Source organism: Myotis daubentonii, chromosome 11 (assembly GCF_963259705.1).
Source record: "Myotis daubentonii chromosome 11, mMyoDau2.1, whole genome shotgun sequence".
NCBI lineage: Eukaryota > Metazoa > Chordata > Mammalia > Chiroptera > Vespertilionidae > Myotis > Myotis daubentonii.
Window position 1 is genome coordinate 80,388,017 of NC_081850.1, and position 19,486 is coordinate 80,407,502.

The 19,486-nt window shown below is 64.7% G+C and overlaps 1 protein-coding gene across 3 annotated transcripts in view; it reads right to left on the reverse strand.

Annotated features, from left to right (window-relative positions):
• VAV2 (vav guanine nucleotide exchange factor 2) overlaps positions 1-19,486 on the reverse strand; it is a 102,347-nt gene that overhangs the window by 55,078 nt on the left and 27,783 nt on the right. For all 3 annotated transcript variants that reach the window (XR_009447760.1, XM_059658439.1, XM_059658438.1), the window contains exon 2: positions 13,257-13,373. Coding sequence is in view for 2 of the 3 variants with exons in the window: in XM_059658439.1 (XP_059514422.1) it covers positions 13,257-13,373 (117 nt within the window). In the remaining variant the exon portion in view is untranslated. The remainder of the gene's footprint in view (positions 1-13,256; positions 13,374-19,486) is intronic.

A 19,486-nucleotide genomic window follows, 5' to 3' on the forward strand; every position in this document is an offset into this window, starting at 1 on the left:
CCCTTGGAACACAGGCGATGCGACCGGCTGAGTCGCCCAGAGTGGTTCCCATAGGAACCATGGCATCCATCCATCTGTCCGTCCGGGAGACCAAGGCAGGCTCTGGGGCCTCACATCTCGAGCGCCAGCTTTGCCGCGGCCACATGAGGCCACGACGTCCCTCCCAGGGTCAGGGCGTTAGCATCCCGGTCGGTCGGGGCTGACTGATTTGCTCCGAGGGCACCGTCCCGTCCGTCAGCTGCTTCGGGCACACAGCCCGGAGGCCGCCACTGGCAGGATGAACCACACACACAAGGTGATGCTTTTCCTCAGCACAAGCCAAAGGGTCCTCTCCCGCTGGAAGGACGCCGGCCTGGTGCGACGGTGAGTCCTTCACAAGGAGGCACGCCCGAGCCTTTAGATGTGACGGCCGGAGCGTGTCCCCGTGGGCGCCACGGAGAGCCCGCGTCTCGGGGTGCGTCTCGGGGCCGTGCAGCTTGGATTCAAGGCCGTCCCGGCTCACAAGCAGAGGGACCGGGCAGGCGGCCGAGGAGAGGGAGGCGGACACGCTTTTGGGACCCTCACACGGCAATCTATAAACACGCTGGCACGGGAGGGAATGAAGCCACGCGCCCAAGGTCACGCCGCCAGTGAGCGGGCCCCGTCACCAACGCCAGACTCAGAGGGTCGCCGCCGGCTGAGGCCGGGCCGGGCACAGGGCTGCTGAGGGTCTGCCTGCGTGGGCACCGTCCTGGGTGTCCGAGCCCGAGGGAGACGCCAGCGCAGGACGAGCTGCTGGGAGGCAGGCTGCCTCGGGGACAGGGGACAGGCCCCAGGACGCAGGCTGGGCCGAGGGGAAGCAGGGGACGGGGCCACACACAGAGCACACCCGGCGGGGCTGGTGCTCCCAGGCCACCAGGACGCAAACTCCGGGCTCTCTGTGGGCACAGCCAAGTCGGCCTCTCCCCTGGAACCCCACGTCGCGCCCAGAGCCGGGCACCCAGTGGCCCTCAGAGATGGGTGCTAGCCCAGCCAGCGTGGCTCAGTGGTTGAGCATCGATGTATGAACCAGGAGGTCACAGTTGGATTCCCGGTCAGGGCATATGCCTGGGTTACTGCTCGTCCCCCAATTGGGCGTGGGGGTTGGGGAGGGGGGGCGCACACGTGCAGGAGGCAGACAATCGATGTTCATCTCCAGTCAATGATGTTTCTATCCCTCTCCCTTCCTCTCTGAAATCAGTAAAAATATTTTTTTTAAAATAAAAAGGAAGAAAAGTCTGGAAGCTTTGAACATGTGGCCCAGGAAGGCGGGTGGAGGCAGCTGCAGGGGGTTCTGCAGCCCTGGGGGGCAGGGAGGAGCATGGGGCGCCTCTCCCAGTCCTGGGTCCTCTGACAGACACCCACACGCGTGGCAGGAGCCCAAACTGGGCAGCGGGAGCACACCACTCGCCCACGTGGACTTCGCCGCCCCCACAGCTCCGAGGGCACCATGTGGGGGGCCCAGCCCCGGCAGGTGACGGAGGCGAGGTCACCGCGGCCCAGCAGGGCTGGCCAAGGAGCTCCGCTCGGACCCCAAGACGAGCGCTCACACGCCTTCCCCAGGGAGGGGCACGGGAGTAGAGGAGCCGGGGGACCGGGTACGAGCCTCGGGGGTCACAACATGAACTCGCAGCCCTCGCTGGTTTGCTCAGAGGTTAGAGCGTCAGCCCTGGGACTGAAGGGCCGAGGGTTCGATTCCCATCAAGGTCACCTCGTCAATCCCTGCCCCGGGCGACGTGTGTGCGGGAGGCAACCAGTCAATGTGTCTCTCCCTTCGGTGTGTTTTTCTCTCTGTCTCTCCCCTCCCTAAAAAAACAGGACAGAAACAGAAGGAAAAGAACTCAGAGTCACACGCTGCAGCGCTGGCCCGGATGCAGCCACCGACGGCCGCCCTCCCGCACGGAGGCTGTGACAGCGGTTATTGATTCCGATGCAGCATCTCCGTCTCCCGGGGCGGCCGCTGGCGCGGGAGGCTGGGCTGGCTTCCGCGTCTGCCCTCCCGGGACGGGGTGGGGCGTGGGCGCCTCTTCAGAGTTCCGGCCTCAGAGCCCCTCACCCGCCTGGGTTTGAGCCAGAGCCCAGCAGCGGGTTCAAGACCCCGTTCCTCCACTGCCAAGCTGCGTGACCGCGGGCAACGGGCAACCTCCGAGCCTCCGTCTCCTCTCCTGCCCCACGGGTCAGGCAGACAGGCCGCCAGACCAGCAAGACCTCCGCCCCCCCCCACCCGTCATTTCTCTTCTTGACTCGGCCGAGGGTGGGGCACGGCCGGCGGATGACTGTGCGGTGAGCGTGGAGGGCGGGCGCGGGAAGTGGCGCCTCCCCTCGGGCATGTTCTGCCGGCCGGTCCACGGCCACGGGTGTCTGTGGGGTCTGACCATGCGGCCTAGCTCTGGGCCACCGCCTCAGAGAGCGGCATACAGGAAGTGCCTGGCACGAGTCGCCCTCACTGAATGGCAGCCAGGTGACCTCCGGCTCCTGCCACCACGGGGACGAAATCCCCCGCAGCCCAGGTGGCCGCCCGGGACCTGCCTGCGGGAGGAGCGCACGGCCTGCAGGGTCCACCCCGAGCCCCGCGCCCGCAGGCTGTGGGCAGGCACTCCACACACAGGGGCACGCCCACCTCTTCCCTCCCCGAGCCTGGCAGGTGGGCACAGGCCATGCAGCCCACGGGAGGAGGGGGAAAGGGGGTCTTTCCCGGACGCCTCTCCGCTCCTCCCCGGGGGCACCTGCTCCCTGGAGGAGGCGAGAGGCAGCCAGCGCCGGGCTTGGTCGCGCAGATAAGAGGGAAGAAAAGACAAGATGAATTGCCGGCCGAGCCCACACTTGTGCTGAATGCTAACCGACAGGGATGCCTTCAGAAAGTCTCCCGGGAGAAAGCCCTGTGCAGGGGCGAGGTGGAGGGCGCCGCCAACAAAGGCCGGGCGTGGCCTGGCAGGGCGTGCCCGGGACCCGCCAGAACGTGCCCACCAGGGCTGAGCTGTCAGCTGAGCCACGGAGGCGCCGAGCTGGGAGTGGGCGGCGTGTCACGGGGAGGACGGCCCTTGGAGAGGGAGCGGTGGGTGAGGGGGAGCCTCATGGCCCGAGGGAGAGGGAGGAGGAGGGTGGAGAGAGGAGGAAGAGAGGGGGCGGAGAACCCACTCATCGTCCATCGTTACCTATTCCTGACCCAAGTTTTCCCCGTGATTGGTTCACTGGAGCATGGGATGGGGAGTGAGTGCCTATGTCTCAAATCTGAAGTTTTCTTTCATTCTGGCTTTGCATTATTCTCGTTTAAAAACAGCATCAAAAACAACATACGTTGGAGTGTTTTGTTACAAGTTGAAGTTGAGCCTGGCCGCATGTACCCGGGTTGCAGGTTAAATCCCAGGCCCAGGTCCGGGTACGTGCAGAGGGCAACCCACTGCTGTGCCTCTCCCATCGATGTGTCTGCCTGTCTCTCTCTCAGGAGGGGAACCCCGTGGCCGGCAGCGGGAGCCCCGTGTCTGACCACGGCTGGACTTCCGAGAGCGGCCACAGCTTTGTCCACCGCCCACAAAGCCCGCGGTCATGCCGAAAGCACCGGCTGGGCGCCTCCCGCGGCAGACAGGGGCGGGCTGGGTGCGGCCGGGAGAGCCTGGTGCTGAAGGGCCGGCTCTCCAACCAACAGCGCCGGCTGTGCGAAGGGAGCCGGTCCCTCCACCGCCGGGGCCTGGGTCCTGTCCCACAGCAGCCCAAGCCGTGAGGCGGGTGCAAAGCCACTGCTCATACAGAATTAGAGGAGGCCGGCGGGGCTCAGTGGTTGAGTGCTGACCTGTGAGTCAGGTCACGGTTCGCTTCCTGGTCAGGGCACATGCCCGGGGTATGGGCTCGATCCCCAGAGTGGGGCATAAAAGAGGCAGGTGATCAATGATTCTCTCTCATCCCTGATGTTTCTCTCTCTCTCTCCCTCTCCCTTCCTTTCTCAAATAAATAAAAAAGTTAAAATAAAATAAAGTCACCGATCGCATCCATGACGCTCCGGCCTCATGACGGAAACCTCCTGCAAAGGGCTCACCTCTGACCCCTCACACGGAGGCTAAGGCTTCAGCACGTGAATTGTTGGGGGCACAGCACTCCGTCTAGGGCGGCCGGACACCTGCAGGCAGTGACCGGGCGGCGAGAGAACTGGCGGGACGCTGGGAGCATGCCGGGTCCCACCGGCTGCCCGCCTCGGCCACCAAGACCCCGTCCCTGCCCCATCGCCTCCCCCACAAGGGCTCCCGGACCCCCTTCCCCGACCTCCCGCCCAAGGACGCCTGCAATTTCTCATTTCCCTGCTTCACCGACTCCCTTCCCCAGAGCGATGGAGTCTCCACCATCGAGGACGATTTAATTTGCTTTCCCCGGTGATATGCCCACGGTATCGGGAAAGCTCTCCTTTTCCGCTTGGAAGACACGCGGTGATTTTCTGCAGTTAAATTAATAGGGGTGTCTCCAGCTCAGCGAGGGGCTGTCTTTAAATGGAGGGGAGCCCTGGCCGGTGTGGCTCAGTGCATAGAGCGTCAGCCTGCAGACCAGAGGGTCCTGGGTTCGATTCTGGTCAAGGGCATGTACCCTGGTTGCAGGCTCCTCCCTGGCCCGGGCCATGGTCGGGGCACGTGCAGGACGCAACCCATCGATTCGTTTCTCTCACGTCGATGTTTCTCTGTCTCTCTCTCCCTTCCGCTCTCCCTAAAAATCAATGGGGAAACATCCTCGGGCGAGGATTAATAAAACAAAACCAAAAACCAGAGGGGAGCGTGCTCTTAGCGGGGCAGAAAGTCTCTGACGCACGCCCCGTGGCCACCCGGACCCACAGGGACTGGGAAGCGTCCAGGCACCCAGGCCAGAGGCCAGCCCCTAGAGGGCGCCCTGCCCCGGGCACTGTGGTCGGAATGGGACGGGCGCCCTTCACAGCTCCGCCAGGCTGACGTAATTGGTGTCATTCCGATGCCCGTGTTGCAGATGAGACGATTGAGGTTGTGGCGGGCGTGGAGCCGCACCAAGGTCACGGGTTCAATAAGCACAGAGGTGGAGCCAAACCCGCCCCCGGGCCCCCGTCCGTCCTCAGCCGCTGGGACCCACGGCCACCGAAGGTCAACAGCCACACTGCCAGGCACTGCCAGCCCCTGCCTCACCTTTGCCCTCGCCCTGACCTGGCCACGCTCCCTGGTGTAGACTGGACTGTCCACCCCCTCAGGCCTCTCTCGGGCCAAGGCCCGGCACTTCTGACATGTGCCCCACTGCCCGCTGAAGGGCAGAGCCACCCCGCGCACATGGCCACCCCTCCCCCGGGTTCCCAGACCCACCCGAGAAGCTGGTGCTAACGGGCAATGCTGCTGGTGGCAAAGAGGGAGGACCCAGCGGGGCTCTGAGCCTAGGGCCCCAGGATTTGGCAATCCAGGCGGCACCCACCACAGAGCCGCCTCCCGGTACCCGCCCTGACCCCGCACAGCCCTGGCCAGGGGGCTCCTGGAACCCAGCACCCAGACCCCCGGCCCAGGGCCCTGCTGTCCCATGGCCAGCACAGCCGGCCAACGTCCCAGTCAAAGCTGCCCTCGGGGAGGGAAGGCACCAGACACCGGACTTTTCTCCCGTCTCGGGAGGGGGAAGGGGTGCTGAGCCGTTTTTGCCACCAGCTACTGGTAAGTAAAATACGTCCGTCTCAGATCCAAGGGGAACGCGAGCTGGAAATGGCACGGGAGCTGGAGACAGATGGATGCGGCCGGGGAGCCCAAACAGCCTGCTCCTGGCGTCCGTGGGCGGGGCAGGGAAGGGCCTGTCCGCCCGCTCCCTGCGTCCTCTGTCCCTCGTCGCAGCCCTGAGAGCGGCCGGCCCCAGCCCCGGGCGGCGCTCACTGAGCTCGGCCTGCTCTGCCGGGCGCTGCTGGCACCTGGGTGCTCCGTCCTGGGCTGGTGCTGTGCCAGGCCCGGGGGAGGCCACAGCGCCGGGCAGAGCTGCTGCTGTGCATCCGCCCTACCGTCTGCCTCCACACCATCACCCTGAAGTGAAAGCAGGCGCTCAGACAGGGCAGGCTGCCATCTGGGGCTGAGCCCAGAGCCTCAGGCTGGTCAGCCCGGGCCATACTCGGCCGACCGTCACCTGGGGCCTGGCTTCAGTGGCCAGGAGAGAAGCCACACAACAGGCCCAGGCCTCGCCAGGCCCCCGTGTCCCCCTCAGGCCTCCGTGTCCCCCCAGCACAACAAGGGTTCCGGCTGGAAGACGGCCAAGGCCCGCCATTCCTGAACCTGCAGGCCTGGCCACCTGAGCGGCTTCAGAGGCGGCGGCAGTGGGCTGGCCCAAACCCTGCTGCTGGGGCGGTCAGGGGGGTTGGGCAGAGATGCCCAGTGTCCCCTCTGCCTGCTCACCAGCCGGCGAGGCCTGGGCCCCAAGGCTGCAGCTCCCCACACACACCAGTGAATGGGGGCGGAGGGGGTCATTCCTCCCCAGATGCCCGCCCTCTGGGCGCCCCAATTGATGGCTGACCCTCCCCAGGCCCACAGCACAGAAAAGCCCTGGGCCGGCTTGGGACTGGGGTGCTGCCTGTCACCCTCTGGCTCCCCCTGCCGCCTCCCACAGCAGGCAGGTGCCACCTGCCACCACACTGCCTGTGGGTGACCACAGTGCAAGGTACCCGAACGGGGGTCCTCGAAGGTCATCGTCCAGGGTGACGGTCATCCCAGAGGTCGCCAAGTGCCCTGAACTCACCCAGACCGCACCCACGCAGCTCAGCTCCCTGCCTGCCCTCTCGGCGAGTGAGCCTCCTGTGTGGGCGAACCATTGTCAGGTGTGGATAGGAAGTGCTAATTGGAGAAGTAACTCATAATTAGTCCTTGATTAATTAAAGATGGGAAAACTAATTACCTAATAAACGTCCTTGGTCTCATACGAGCAATCTTTGAAAACGGGCAGTCCTAAGAGGAGAGGGGAGGGTATTTAAGAGGGTCTGTGAGGGCCACAGCTGGGGTGCAGATTCGGCAGGCTCCCCAAGACCTCAGCCCCCAGGCTGACACGCAGGAGAGGTGCCCCACTCCCCTCCCCCACTCGAGAGCAGGGGCCGGGGTCTGTCTGCTCACCACTCTGTCCCCTGCACCTGGCCCCCAGGGCACCTCACAGTGTCTGCTGAATGAATGAATGAATGAATGAACGAATGAATGAATGAGCGGCGTCTCCTTCAGACACTGAATGTCCAGCTTTAAGCTCAGGCGCGGTTGAGCGTCGACCTATGAACTAGGAGGTCACAGTTCCATTCCCATCAGAGCACATGCCCAGGTTGTAAGCTCCATCCCCAGTAGGGGCGTGGGGGAGGCAGCCAATCAATGACGCTGCTCTCATCATCGATGTTTCCAGCTCTCTATCCCTCTCCCTTCCCCTCGCTCTAATACCAATAAAAACGTACGTATTTTTTAAAGCCAGCCAACAAAGCCTGCCCTCTGTGTGCACGTCCGCAGCAGTGCTATCCCAACAGCCCAAGGGTAGGGACTGCCCACCGTCCACCAGCGGGTGACGGATTCACAAACGCGGTCCATCCGCACATGGAACATGAGCCCGCCAGGAAAAGGAGTGCAACTCGGGCCCGTGCGGCAACACGGTGAGCCTCGATCACATGAACACACGTGCTCAGGAGAGGAGCCGCCCCGCAGGCCACCCGCTGTGTGGCTCCATGTGCACAAGGCCCAGGTCGGCACATGGGAGTGAAACAAGCGAAGGGCTGCCAGGGGCTGGGGGTGGGAGAGAAGAAACAGCTCTCCTTCTGGGTGAGGAAAAGTGTGGAACTGGCCCTCGCCGGTTTGGCTGGGTGGATAGAGCATCGGCCTGCGGACTGAAGGGTCCCGGGTTCGATTCCAGCCCCCAGTTTGTGGGCTCGATCCCAGTCAAGGGCACATGCCCAGTTTTCGGGCTTGATCCCCAGTAGGGGGTGTGGGGGAGGCAGCTGATCAATGATTCTCTCATTGATGTTTCTATCTCTCTCTGCCTCTCCCTTCCTCTCTGAAATCAATAAAAAATATATTTTTAAAAAGTGTGGAGCTAGACAGTGGTGAGGGCTGAGCAACACCGAATAAATACAGTGAACGACACTGAACTGTACACACTTTTCCAGGGTTAAAATGATCAATATTAGGTTATCTCCACTTTATCACAATAATTGTCTTTTCATGAAAGTCAAAAAAGGATCCCCCAGGATAAACATTCCAGGGCTCCCGCACCAAACTCCCGAACGTGAGCTGCAGGCAGAGGGGGTGGGAGGGCCTGGGAGAGGCTTTCTGACCCGCAGCAGGGCCTCCCCCCCCCCCCCCCGATGTCACAGCTGCACCCTGTGATGCGGAGGGGCAGGCGCCATGGAAGGACGCTAGTTGCGATGCACTCGTCACATTTGCTATTTGTCTCCTCTCCCCTTCCCAGTCTCAATCCGCCTTTTTTGCAACAAACATCAAATTGTCAGGCGTCAATAGAAACCATTAATGTCTCGGGGCCTGGGGAGAAACAATTAGCCATTAAAATTTAATTAACTGTGGACACAGCATATACACACACAAAAGCATGCTCACACCAGGTCGAGCTGGGAAAATTCAAGCTCCCAGCCACCTGAGTGGGACCCGCAGTGTAAAAGACATGGCAGAGAGAGGTGGCAAAGATGTGAGCCCATGGGGACCAGAGAGGCACCCCTGACGGCCGCCATCAAGAGGCCATCCAGCCAGTCCTTCAGCTTACAGACGGGGAAACTGAGGCCCGGCGAGGTGAGCGCGACCTGCCTGTGCGGTGCGGGCCAGTAGCAGAAGCCGCGCCTGGATGCACCCCGCCTGCCCCGTCACCTCCACCCCAGGCGTCTCCACCAGGCGTGAGGGCGGCACCCCAGTCCCGGAGCCCCTTCTCCCCAGGAATGAATCGGAGGCGAGAAGGGAGAAGACGGGTGTGATCGCTCACCAGGGGCCAGGGACTCCCCTCCTGGGCCAGCAGCCCCCCAGGCCTGACCCGGGTCTGGGAATCACCGTCTCCCTGGGGCCCACCGAGGGTACTGAGGCACCAAAACAGAGCTCCCGAAGCTCCCCAGCCTCACACACACGCTGTGAGCACCGCACACGGGAGGGAGGCCCACAGCGCCCGGCGCTCAGGTCTGCAGGGACCGGCCCCTGAAACCCACGGCCCCCTCCACCACCCACTGGGAGGCCGGCTGATGGCCACGGCTCCGGGGAGAGGGCGCAGAGAGAACACCTGGAAAACGGCGGGTCAGCGCCCACGGGCTTATCTGACTCTGTGCGTGTGTGTGCATGTACCCGCGTGTGCAGGTGAGTGTGCAGGCTATGTACACGTGTGTGCACGTGGATACAGGCTGTGTACATGTGTGGGCAGATGTGTGTGGACTATGTACACAGGTGTGCAGGCATATGTATGTGTGTACATGTGTGCCACTGTGTGGGGGGGCATATATATGTGTGTACCTGTGTGCCACTGTGTGTGTGCAGGCATATGTATGTGTGTACCTGTGTGCCTGTGTGTACTGCGTACACGTGTGCAGGTGTGTGCACATTGGTGTGTACATGTGTGTGTGGTGGGCTGTGTACGTGTGTGCGGTATACGTGTGGACTGTGTACATGTCTGCAAGTGCTTGTGTACATGCGTGTGCCTGGTTGTCGGTCCTTCTGAGAGCGGGTGGCTGACAGTGCCCGCGAGTGACAAGGAGCAGGTGGAAGGAGGACGCGCTGTGAAACGGAAGCTCAGAGAACTAGGCAGCCTGTGGCCCTGGAGGCTGCCGGCCCGGCCCCGGCCCCGGCCCCGCTGGAACAAGCCATTAGCAGGGGCGGCTGCGAGGAGAGCGAGGTCTCCGCGGCACCATGAGCCAACACTCCCGCGGCAGCAGCTCTGAGCCGTCAGCCGGGAGCAGCAAGGCCTCCAGAGCCGAGGCGTCCACTCGGCCAGCGGATGAGCAAACATTAAGGGAGACGAGCAAACACAAGAGCTGACACAGGCCGCGGGCCGGGGACACACGCGGGGGTGGGTCCACGCCCGAGGCTGCGCTCCCTTCCTCCCTGCCCAGAGCAAGCCCGGGACGGCCCGGCGATGCGCATGCTCCGGAAATCAACGGCCTGATGGGTGACAGCGCCACACAGGTCAGTGGGCCGGGAGGCTGGTCAGGTGGGACGGGAGGCTGGTCAGTGGGCCGGGAGGCTGGTCAGGCGGCGTTCCTGCGGCACCCGACCCACAGCCAAGGTCACGCCCACTGCTCAGTGCACGGGCCTCCAGGCCACCGCCCGAGGGCACGGCCATGCACAGCGCACCATCTCAGACCCTCCAGCCTCCTCAGAGGCCTCTACAGGCGCCCGAGAGGGAGGGGACCGGACCGAGGGCCCAGCCAGTGCCGTCTGGTCCTGACTCGCCCGCTCCCAGCGTCACGTTCTGTCCTGAGCCCCTAAAGGCGTCTCAGCTGGCCACTGTCACTTCCAGAAGCACCAGCTGCCTCAAGACGTCGGGGACGGTGGGGGGGTGTCTGCGGGAGGGCAGGGCTCCACACTGGCCTCCTGCCTCGCTTCCCAGTGATGGCAGAGCCACGTGCTGACTGTGCCTGTCCCTGCCGACAGCTGCCCGCCTGGCCGAGGGCGGGCACAGCCGAACACGAGACTCCACCTCTGCCGTCGGCAGGACCCGACGGGACCCCCAGTTCCACTGTCGCTGTGGGACATGAGGGAGACCTGCCTTCTCTTTCCTCCCTCCCTCCCTCCCTCCCTTCCTTCCTTCCGTCCGGTCCATCCATCCCTGAAGGGCTCGTGGGCGCCAAGAGCCCGCACACAGCGCAGGGAGCCCGCGCTGAGCGCTGCTGGTGGAGGGGAGGCCAGAGGCCGGCGGACGGACGTGCACTCAGGGGAACGGGCTGCGCGGCCGCTTCGCGCTAAATGACCCCACGCCTGCTGGTCGCCCCGCCCTGCTCACGGCCAGGTTCGAGGCTCAGAGGCTGGAGCCGGCGAATGTTTAATGAATAATAAACGGGGCGGTAAGCCCTCCTCAGAGGCTGTGCGCGCTCTCACTCAAACGCAGACACCGCCGGGGGCTTCCTCTCGGGCTAATTCTGCCCGAAACGGAGGCGACCGTGAGCCCAGGACCCGGCGGGTCCCTGGAGCAGGGCAGCCTGGCTGGCCACGCAGGGGAGCAGCTGGGGCCTCCCCGGAAATGGGTCCCTGTCCTGGCGGGGGGGCCCCCCAGGGTGTCCAGTCTCCCCAGACCCGGCAAGGCGGCTGGGCCGGCCGGAACCTCCTGACCCACTGAGGGCCCCTCCCTGCTCCTCCCATGGGATCCCTGTCCGGGCAGACAGACAGGTGCCCTTGTCCACAAGCCCCGGCATCGGCCAGGGACCTCAGGAAGGAGGGAGGGAGGGGAGGGAAGGGAGGGAGGGAGGGCGGGTGGGGAGGGGAGGGGAGGGGAGGGGAAGGAGGGAGGGAAGGAAGGAGGGAGGAAACCCAGGCCTACAAGGAAGGCGAGTCACACTCCTGTCCCTCAGCGAGGGTGGAACTGGGGGTCCAGTCAGGTCCCGCTGGTGGCGTGTCCTGCCGTGCCCCTGCCCTCTGCCAAGTGACAGCTGTTGGCAGGGTGGTCAGCTCCGCAGGCCTCACTCCAGGTCTAGTGACCAAAGCCCCTCTCTCCCGCCCCCATCCCTCCCTCCCACAGAATGAACGCCGGCACGGGGGAGGTGGTGGCAGGCGGCTCCCCTGGCGATGAGGCCGCTCACCCGGTGTCTGGCTGCACCCTCGAGGGGCCACCTGCCTGCTGCCCCCCGAGGCCTATGCCAAGGGTCTCCCAGGAGCCCTGAGCCGGGGGGGGCGGGGGGGGGCCGCAGAGAGAACCGGCCACCACGGGGGCTGCCCTCCCACGCGGCTGCTCCCTGCCCAGGCACTGCGGTTCGAGGAGAGAGCAGCGGAGCTTCCGTCCACCTATAAGCAGATCCGTGGGGACTGAGGAGCTCTGCCGGGCCAGGAACCCACGTGGCTCTGGTCCAGCTGCAGCAGCTGTGCCGGCAGACGTGCCCCTGGGCAGCGGGGAGGGGGGGTACCTCCGAGTCCCGGAGGGCCACCAGCGGACGTCGCTGAGTCAGAGACCCGGGTGGCTGCACAAAGCGACGGGCTCTTGAACAGGCCCGGGACCTCCTCCCTGGAGAATCTCAGGAAGAAAGAATACCGCCAGGCCCAGGTGGCTGATGGGAAAGTCCTGGCCTCGATGCCAACCGGACGCCTCGCAGCCCTTCAGTTCTCAGCATCTGTCACTGCCCTTCGTAAACCATGCGCCGGCCACGGCCACTCCCCGAGCCCCGGCCCTGACCCTGGTCCTCAGATAAACGGCAATAAACCCTCCCAGAGTTCCCATCAGAGGTGGGGCCGCCCTCCGGGCCATCCGGGAAACGCGTCCCGCGGAGCCCGTGCCAGCGGCGGAGGGCAGGGCCGGCCTGGGGATCCTGCAGGCGCTGGAGGGGACACGGGCCACCTGGGCTGCGGGCAGCGCCGCACCAGGTCTGCACTCAGCCCCGCACGCAGCCCCGGGCCACCCAGGGGTTGTCCTGGTCCTGACCCAGCGATTTACAGGGGTGACCTTGGCCCTGCGGTGCTGCCTGGTGGCATGTGGCACCCCGAACCCGGGCTCACCAGGAAGCCGCGAATCAGTCTTTGGACGGCCTGGCCTCGGGTCCCCTCCCCGTGCCAGCCGGGCTCCCAGGACAGCTGCCAGCAAGACTTCCCCGAGGCATGGAACCAGGGGACCCTTGGGGTTCAGGTGGTCACCCCTCCTTGCCTCACACCTGCCGGAGCTGTTTCAGGGTCACTATGAGGGCCCCTCCCACCCAGCGCCACCCCAGCCTGGCGCCACCCCAGCCCGGCGCCACCCCCGCCGGCTCCTGAGGCGCGGGGCCCGGCAGCAGCCCTCTCTCCCTTGGAGATCGAAGACCCGGGGCAGGAAGTAAACTCTCGGGTCCCCCAGCCGGACAGGCAGGGCCAGGGCTCCCCCGGTCTGTCCTTGTCCACGCCCTGCGGTCCCTCCATCTCCTGGCCTCGCCCCGAATGGTCTGAGCACGGCTGGCCTGCTGTCCCGGCCCCCGATTCGCCCCTCCTGTTGGCACCCAGTCCCGCCTGCGCCTGCCGGACGGGACAGCCCGCTCCGCGGCGTTGCAGGGCCGGCCCCGTCTGGTTACCTGGCCGCCCGGCCGCCGAGCCGGCCCTCGGCCACCAACCCGGGGGACGGAGACGGGGGAGGAGGCCGCTCACCTTCCCGAAGTCTCGGACATCGAAGAGGTCGAAGGGGTCAAACAGCTCGCTGTTCCTCAGCCCGAACTTGTCGTGGCAGACCTTCAGGAAGGTGCGGATGTTTTTCAAGCACAGGAACTGCGGAGAGAAGGGACAGCGTGAGCCCCGGGGCCGGCGCGGTCCTGCTCAGGAGACGCACCCGTGACCGTCCCACCGCCCACCCGTGACCGTCCCACCGCCCGGAGTCACAGACCGCCCAGTCCTGGCCTCTCACGACCACATGCCCCCCCACCCCCGCCCAAGGGGACACAGCACATTTCAGCCCAACAGTCTGGACTGGAACAAAGATGCTGGCCTTGAGCGAGCAAGGATGGAGCGTGCACACGCGCACACGCGCACACACACACATGTGCATGCACGTGCTCACACACATACACATGTGCACAGGTACACACAGCCGCACCTTCCCGGGCACAGACTGGCCACAGTTACCTTACAAGTGACAAAGCCGACAGCCGGGAAGCACCCGTGAACGGAGCAGCACAGGCCGCCACAGTCGGGGCTGGAGCCGGCACACAGGCCAGACCCCCAGATCAACATCCAGGCGGCTCCCCCCCTTCCCCCTACCTGTACCCCAGCACCTGGGCTCCCAGCCTGCACTGGGCATGGCTCCGCAATGGGGGAGGAGGCACGGGGGAGGGCTCGCCGGCTTGCAGCCCTGAGAGGAGGAGCTGGTGGGAACTTAGGGCGGCAGGCGAGGTGGCGGGAGCTCAGCCTGGTCACTGGCCCTGGTGGCACCGTCGCTGATCCTGACTTGGGGGACCAGGGGGAGTGGCTTGGCCCCCGAGACCTGGCTCCTAACAGGAAGCCCCTCACTGGGTTAATTTTGTGCCCTAAGGGCATGGGTGGTGCTCGGTGTATGGGGGCCCCCGGCCCACCCCGTCCAGCTCGGCGTGGGTGCCCACGGGCGAGACGGCCACACAGAGCAGAGAACAACAGGGTCTCAGTCATCCTCCCCGGCAACCGCTCACTAGGCGCCCGATGGCTCCACGCCCAGAGCCACAGAGAGCCGGCGACTGCTCCCCGGAATTCAGACCAATGGCCGGTTCAGGTGGAGGACAGGCCAGATCGGAGCTCCGGCAGCCCCCCAAAACCAAGCTGCCTGAGGATGCCCTGCAGCACTCGCGCCCAGCCCAGCCCAGCCGACTCTCTGCCCACCCACCCACCTTCCAAGGCAGTGCCCCTGCCTCAGGCCACTCCTCCCGCCTGGGCTGGGCCCTGGTCACGTGGAGACTCACACTCTCTCCCTCTGTGTGTGGGGGGGTGGGGGGAGGGGAGGGGGCGGGGGGGGGGGGCTATGTGTATCGTTTTTTCTGAACCTGTAAGAGAAAACTGCAGACTCGACCTCCCATCCCCCCAAACACCTGAATCCGAGTGTGTTTCCTAAGAACAGGGACCCCCACACACACAGGCCAGCGCCCACGTCAAACCGGGAAATGAGCTGGGTCCCACCCGTGCTCTCCTTCCCGCGCACGTGCTTTCACTTCTTCACCATAAAGGACAACCAAGCTGTCATCAGAGCACAGAGTAAAAACCGCGCCCGCGCCTGTAGCTGCCATGTCTGTCTCCGTGAACCCAACAGCGGCGCCCAGGGAACCTTCTGGAACAATGGGGTGCCCTCTGTCTGCCCGCTGAGCACCTGAACTGCGGCCGCGCCAGCTGAAAAGCGGCACCTTTACCTTCATTTCATTCTAATTCATTTAAACGGAGTAGCCTCATGTGGGCCCAGCAGACCCCAGCCGCTCACCCAAGACCTGGCATTTTTAAGAATGCGGACACGGGGACACGCACTGTAGGTCCCACGTGTATGTGGCACCGGGGCAGGCAAATTCACAGACGGGAAGAGCGGCAGAGTGACGGTGCCAGGGCTGGGGGGGGCGGGGGGGGGCAAGGCAGGGGGGAGGGGGGCCGTGGGGGGGGGGGCTGGGCTTTCTGGTTGGGAGGATGAACAAGTTCTAGAGAGAACAGTGTGATGGTTACATAGCCCTGTGAACTGCTTCACTCTCTGGTTAAAACGGTAATAGTTACGTTGTACAGATCTCACCGTGATAAAAACATTGATTTAAAAATTAGGGGCCCTAGCCAGTGCGGCTCCGTGGTCAGAGTGGTGGCCCACAGACTGAAGGGTCGCGGGTTCGATTCCCGGTCCAGGGCACATTCGTCCGTTGCAAACTCAATCCCTGACCCCAGTTGGGGAGTGTGCTGGAGGCAACCAATTGATGTGTCTCTCTCACGTTGATGTTTATTGATGTTTCTGTCCATCCCTCTCCCTTCCACTTTCTCTAAAAACCAATGGAAATAATATCCTCGGGTGAGGATTAACCAAATAAACACACACACACACACACACACACACACACACACACACACACAGTAAGGGACACAGAGACACAGGCCGCAGGGAGGAGGCACTGTGACAACGGGGCAGAGACCAGGGTGCTGCCCCCAGGAGCTGAGAAAGGCGGGGGCGGCCAGGGAACGGCCAGGGCGAGGCCCGGGCTCTCCCTCACAGCCCGAGGAGGACCAGCCCTGCCCACACCTGGACCTTGGACCTGCGGCCTGCGGAGCGGGAGGGGGACAGAAGACACTTTCGCGGCCGTAAGCACCCCTCGGTCGGTGGGCCCCGGCTGGGGAGGGGAGCGCCGGCCGCCCTCACCCAGCCGGTCAGCCCCTCGGCCCGCCCCACCCGCCCGGACGCTGCAGCTGCCGGCGGCTCCGCTATTTTCTGCACGCACTCGCCTCTAATTTCCACTAAGCATTTATTTTCATTCCTCCTCGGCCTCCGTTTTTAGAGATAATTACACAGCGCCTCACCATAATCGCAGCCCGCACGCCAGGCTTCCTTTCGGGGCGCAGGGCAGGACGCAGCGTCGGCCCGGCCTGCCCACTCCCTCCGTGGCCGCCCGGGCCCCTAACCTTCCAGAACCGCTGTGGTCGGCGCCCGCCGCCCAGGCCAGCCTCTGCGGGGCGCACAGACCCGCCAGCCTTCGGGGGAAGGGACACGGCGCGTCCGGGGGGAACCCAGACGCCAGGAGCCGGCTCCGCGCCCACGCGGCGTCCGTTCACGGAGTTTCCTGGGCGCGGGGCGCTGGGCTGCAGTGGACACCGAGGCGCGGACAGCTCAGAACGCTGGCTCCCAGTGAGAAGGTGGCGGAGCTGAGGCTTGAACCCACGTGCTTTTGGGCGGTGCAGGCCCCTCGCGAGAACGGTCTCCGGGGGCCGTGAGCCAGGTCCCTGTCCTTGCGCCTGTCCACAGCGTCCCCTCCGTCTCCTAAGAGGCTGGTTCTTTCATAAGTGATGTGGTCACTACCTTCACCGCAGTTAGGGACACTGAGGCCCAGCGCTGGAGGGGGCAGTTAGGGACACTGAGGCCCAGCGCTGGAGGGGGCAGTTAGGGACACTGAGGCCCAGCGCTGGAGGGGGCAGTTAGGGACACTGAGGCCCAGAGCTGGAGGGGGCAGTTAGGGACACTGAGGCCCAGAGCTGGAGGGGGGCAGTTAGGGACACTGAGGCCCAGCGCTGGAGGGGGCAGTTAGGGACACTGAGGCCCAGAGCTGGAGGGGGGCAGTTAGGGACACTGAGGCCCAGCGCTGGAGGGGGCAGTTAGGGACACTGAGGCCCAGCGCTGGAGGGGGCAGTTAGGGACACTGAGGCCCAGAGCTGGAGGGGGGCAGTTAGGGACACTGAGGCCCAGCGCTGGAGGGGGCAGTTAGGGACACTGAGGCCCAGCGCTGGAGGGGGCAGTTAGGGACACTGAGGCCAGAGGGGATGGGTGCCGGTTCCAGGAGACCCCGCAGGTGGGACTGAGAGGACGCAGTTGGAAGCAGGTGGGGCACGTCACAGCCACAGGCTGAGTGACGGGGCGGGTAGGCCAGACCCTGGCCAGCGCTAGGCCAGAGCTGCCCATCTCGTCCTGTGGTCGGCAAAGGCCGGCCGGCCGGCGGCGTCCCTGCGGCTTCGGGGCAGCGGCGCCGTCCCTTTCCTTGGCCCGCAGGGCTCCCTACCAGGGCGGCCACGGCCTCGCCAGCGTCCGGAGGCCGATGCTGGGCCTCGGGAGCCGGGCTGTGGCCACAATGAGTGTCTGTCTCCAGAAAACTGGCCCCCTGCCCAGCGGCCCGGGGCTGAGCCAGACCCCCTGGACTTGTTTAGGGGCCTCCTGGGGCCTGGGCACCCCCCTCGCCCCCCGCCCCCGCCCACAGGGAGGCCTTTCGCCCCTGCCCCCAAACAAGGCCCCGTTCAGGCCTGGCCGGGCGCCTGGGGCAGGCGGCGGAGCCGGACACGCCGGCCTCCGAGGCCCTAATGGCCTGAAATGAGATTAGCTGAGGACTCGGGCTCCGTGCCCAGCGCCCACCTCCCGGGGCTGCGGGCAGCACCGCCAGGCCTGCTGCTCTGTGTCAGCTGGTCATTCAGCTCTCGGAGGCCCCGCGGGGAGCCTGCCGCCAGAGCCGGGACCCTGCGTCCCGGGGGCACGGGGGGGGGGCATTGTGGCCACACAGTGCCCGCCTACGGATTGGGAAGACACTGCCAGGGACAGCTCCCCCTTGCGAGGTGCCACAGGGGCCTGTCCCACCGAGGGGGCGCCTCTGAGGCCCCCTCCCTGCCCAGGCGAGCGCCTCGGAGCGCACGGCCCCCAGCAGCTAATACACACGGGGTACCAGGGCCACCCTTCGCCCCACGCTACCTCACGCACCCCAGCACAGAGAGGCAACTGCAAAATGGGAAACTGAGGCAAAAAGAGAAGCCACTAGCCTGAAGTCACACCCTCCACATTCCAGCCCAGACCCATAGACGGGAAGCCTGGTGGTGAGAGCTCTGGCCTGGCCCTGGCCGGGGCTGTGCCTGATCCAACTCTCCGTGCCTCAGTTTTTCCATCTGTAAAATGGGGGAAGAAACCGCTGCCCTCTGACTTCCGGGATGCTGGGAGGCACCTGCTTTTTATTTTTTTTAATATATTTTATTGATTTGTTACAGAGAGGAAGGGAGAGGGATAGAGAGTTAGAAACACTGACAAGAGAGAAACATCTATCAGCTGCCTCCTGCACACTCCCCACTGGGGACGTGCCCACAACCATGGTACATGCCCTTGACCGGAATCGAACCCGGGACCCTTGAGTCCGCAGGCCGACGCTCTATCCGCTGAGCCAAACCGGTCAGGGCGAGACTCCTGCTTTAAGAAGCCACAGATGACACGGGGGCTACCTCCCCCGGGAGGTCCTGAAGTGCCCAGAGCCCCCTGTGACATCGCGCCCTGGGAGAGCGCAGGCAGGGGCTGTGATCTTTACTCGGGGCACTGACCCCGGCCCCCGGCCCGGTCAGCCCTCCATCCACACCTCCGCAGGCCTCTAATTACCAGCCTTGCCCCTCAACGTCGCTGCCCGGGGGCTGGGCTGGGAGACCACAGGCCACCAAAGACCCCGGGAGAAGATCTGTCGGAGGCTCTGCTCACAGCCAAGCCGGCGAGAGAACGGGGAGGTGACAGCATGCTTCCCCCAACCCCCAGCCTCAGGAGAGACCCCTGGCCGCACAGCCCCAGGGACAGATGGGGCAGGTGGCATCCCAGCCTCGAGAGAACAGGACTCTCTTAAAACCTCTGCAGCGTCCCGAGAGGTGGGGTCTCCGCATCCGAACTCCGAAAGGGACAACAGAGGCCCGACACGCCCACACACGCCCCGCGTGTCCTGGAGCTTTGTCAACAAGCGGCACTAACCCCGCGTCCCTCCGACAATCACACGCCGTCAGTGACGGTGACGGGAACCCCGGGGGCCGCACTGCCGGGCCCGCCAATCACCCGCTCGGACTGGCAGCTGACCAGGCCTGTGATCAATATCAAAATGGAAAAGTGAATTAATTGTTTGTCTTGTTTATGCCCTGATTCCAAAGGTTCAAAACATCTTCATTCTCAGTTAGCGGAGGCGGCCTGCCGGAGTAAAGCTTTCGAATTCAGGGCCCTTGGGGTGAACAGGTGGCCTTGCGGTGACCAGCTGGCTCTGACCTTCTTCTCCCCCTGCGTCCCAAACACCCTGGACAATGGCCCACCCCAGGGGCTCGAGATCGAGTGAATGAACGGGCAAGTGACGGAGGAAGGAAGGGCTGTATCGGAGAACCCCCAGCTGGCATCTCTGGGGTGGCCCTGTCCCCCACGATGGCTTCGGAGGTGCCAGGTCCCATGAACACTGGCAGCTGTTTGGGTG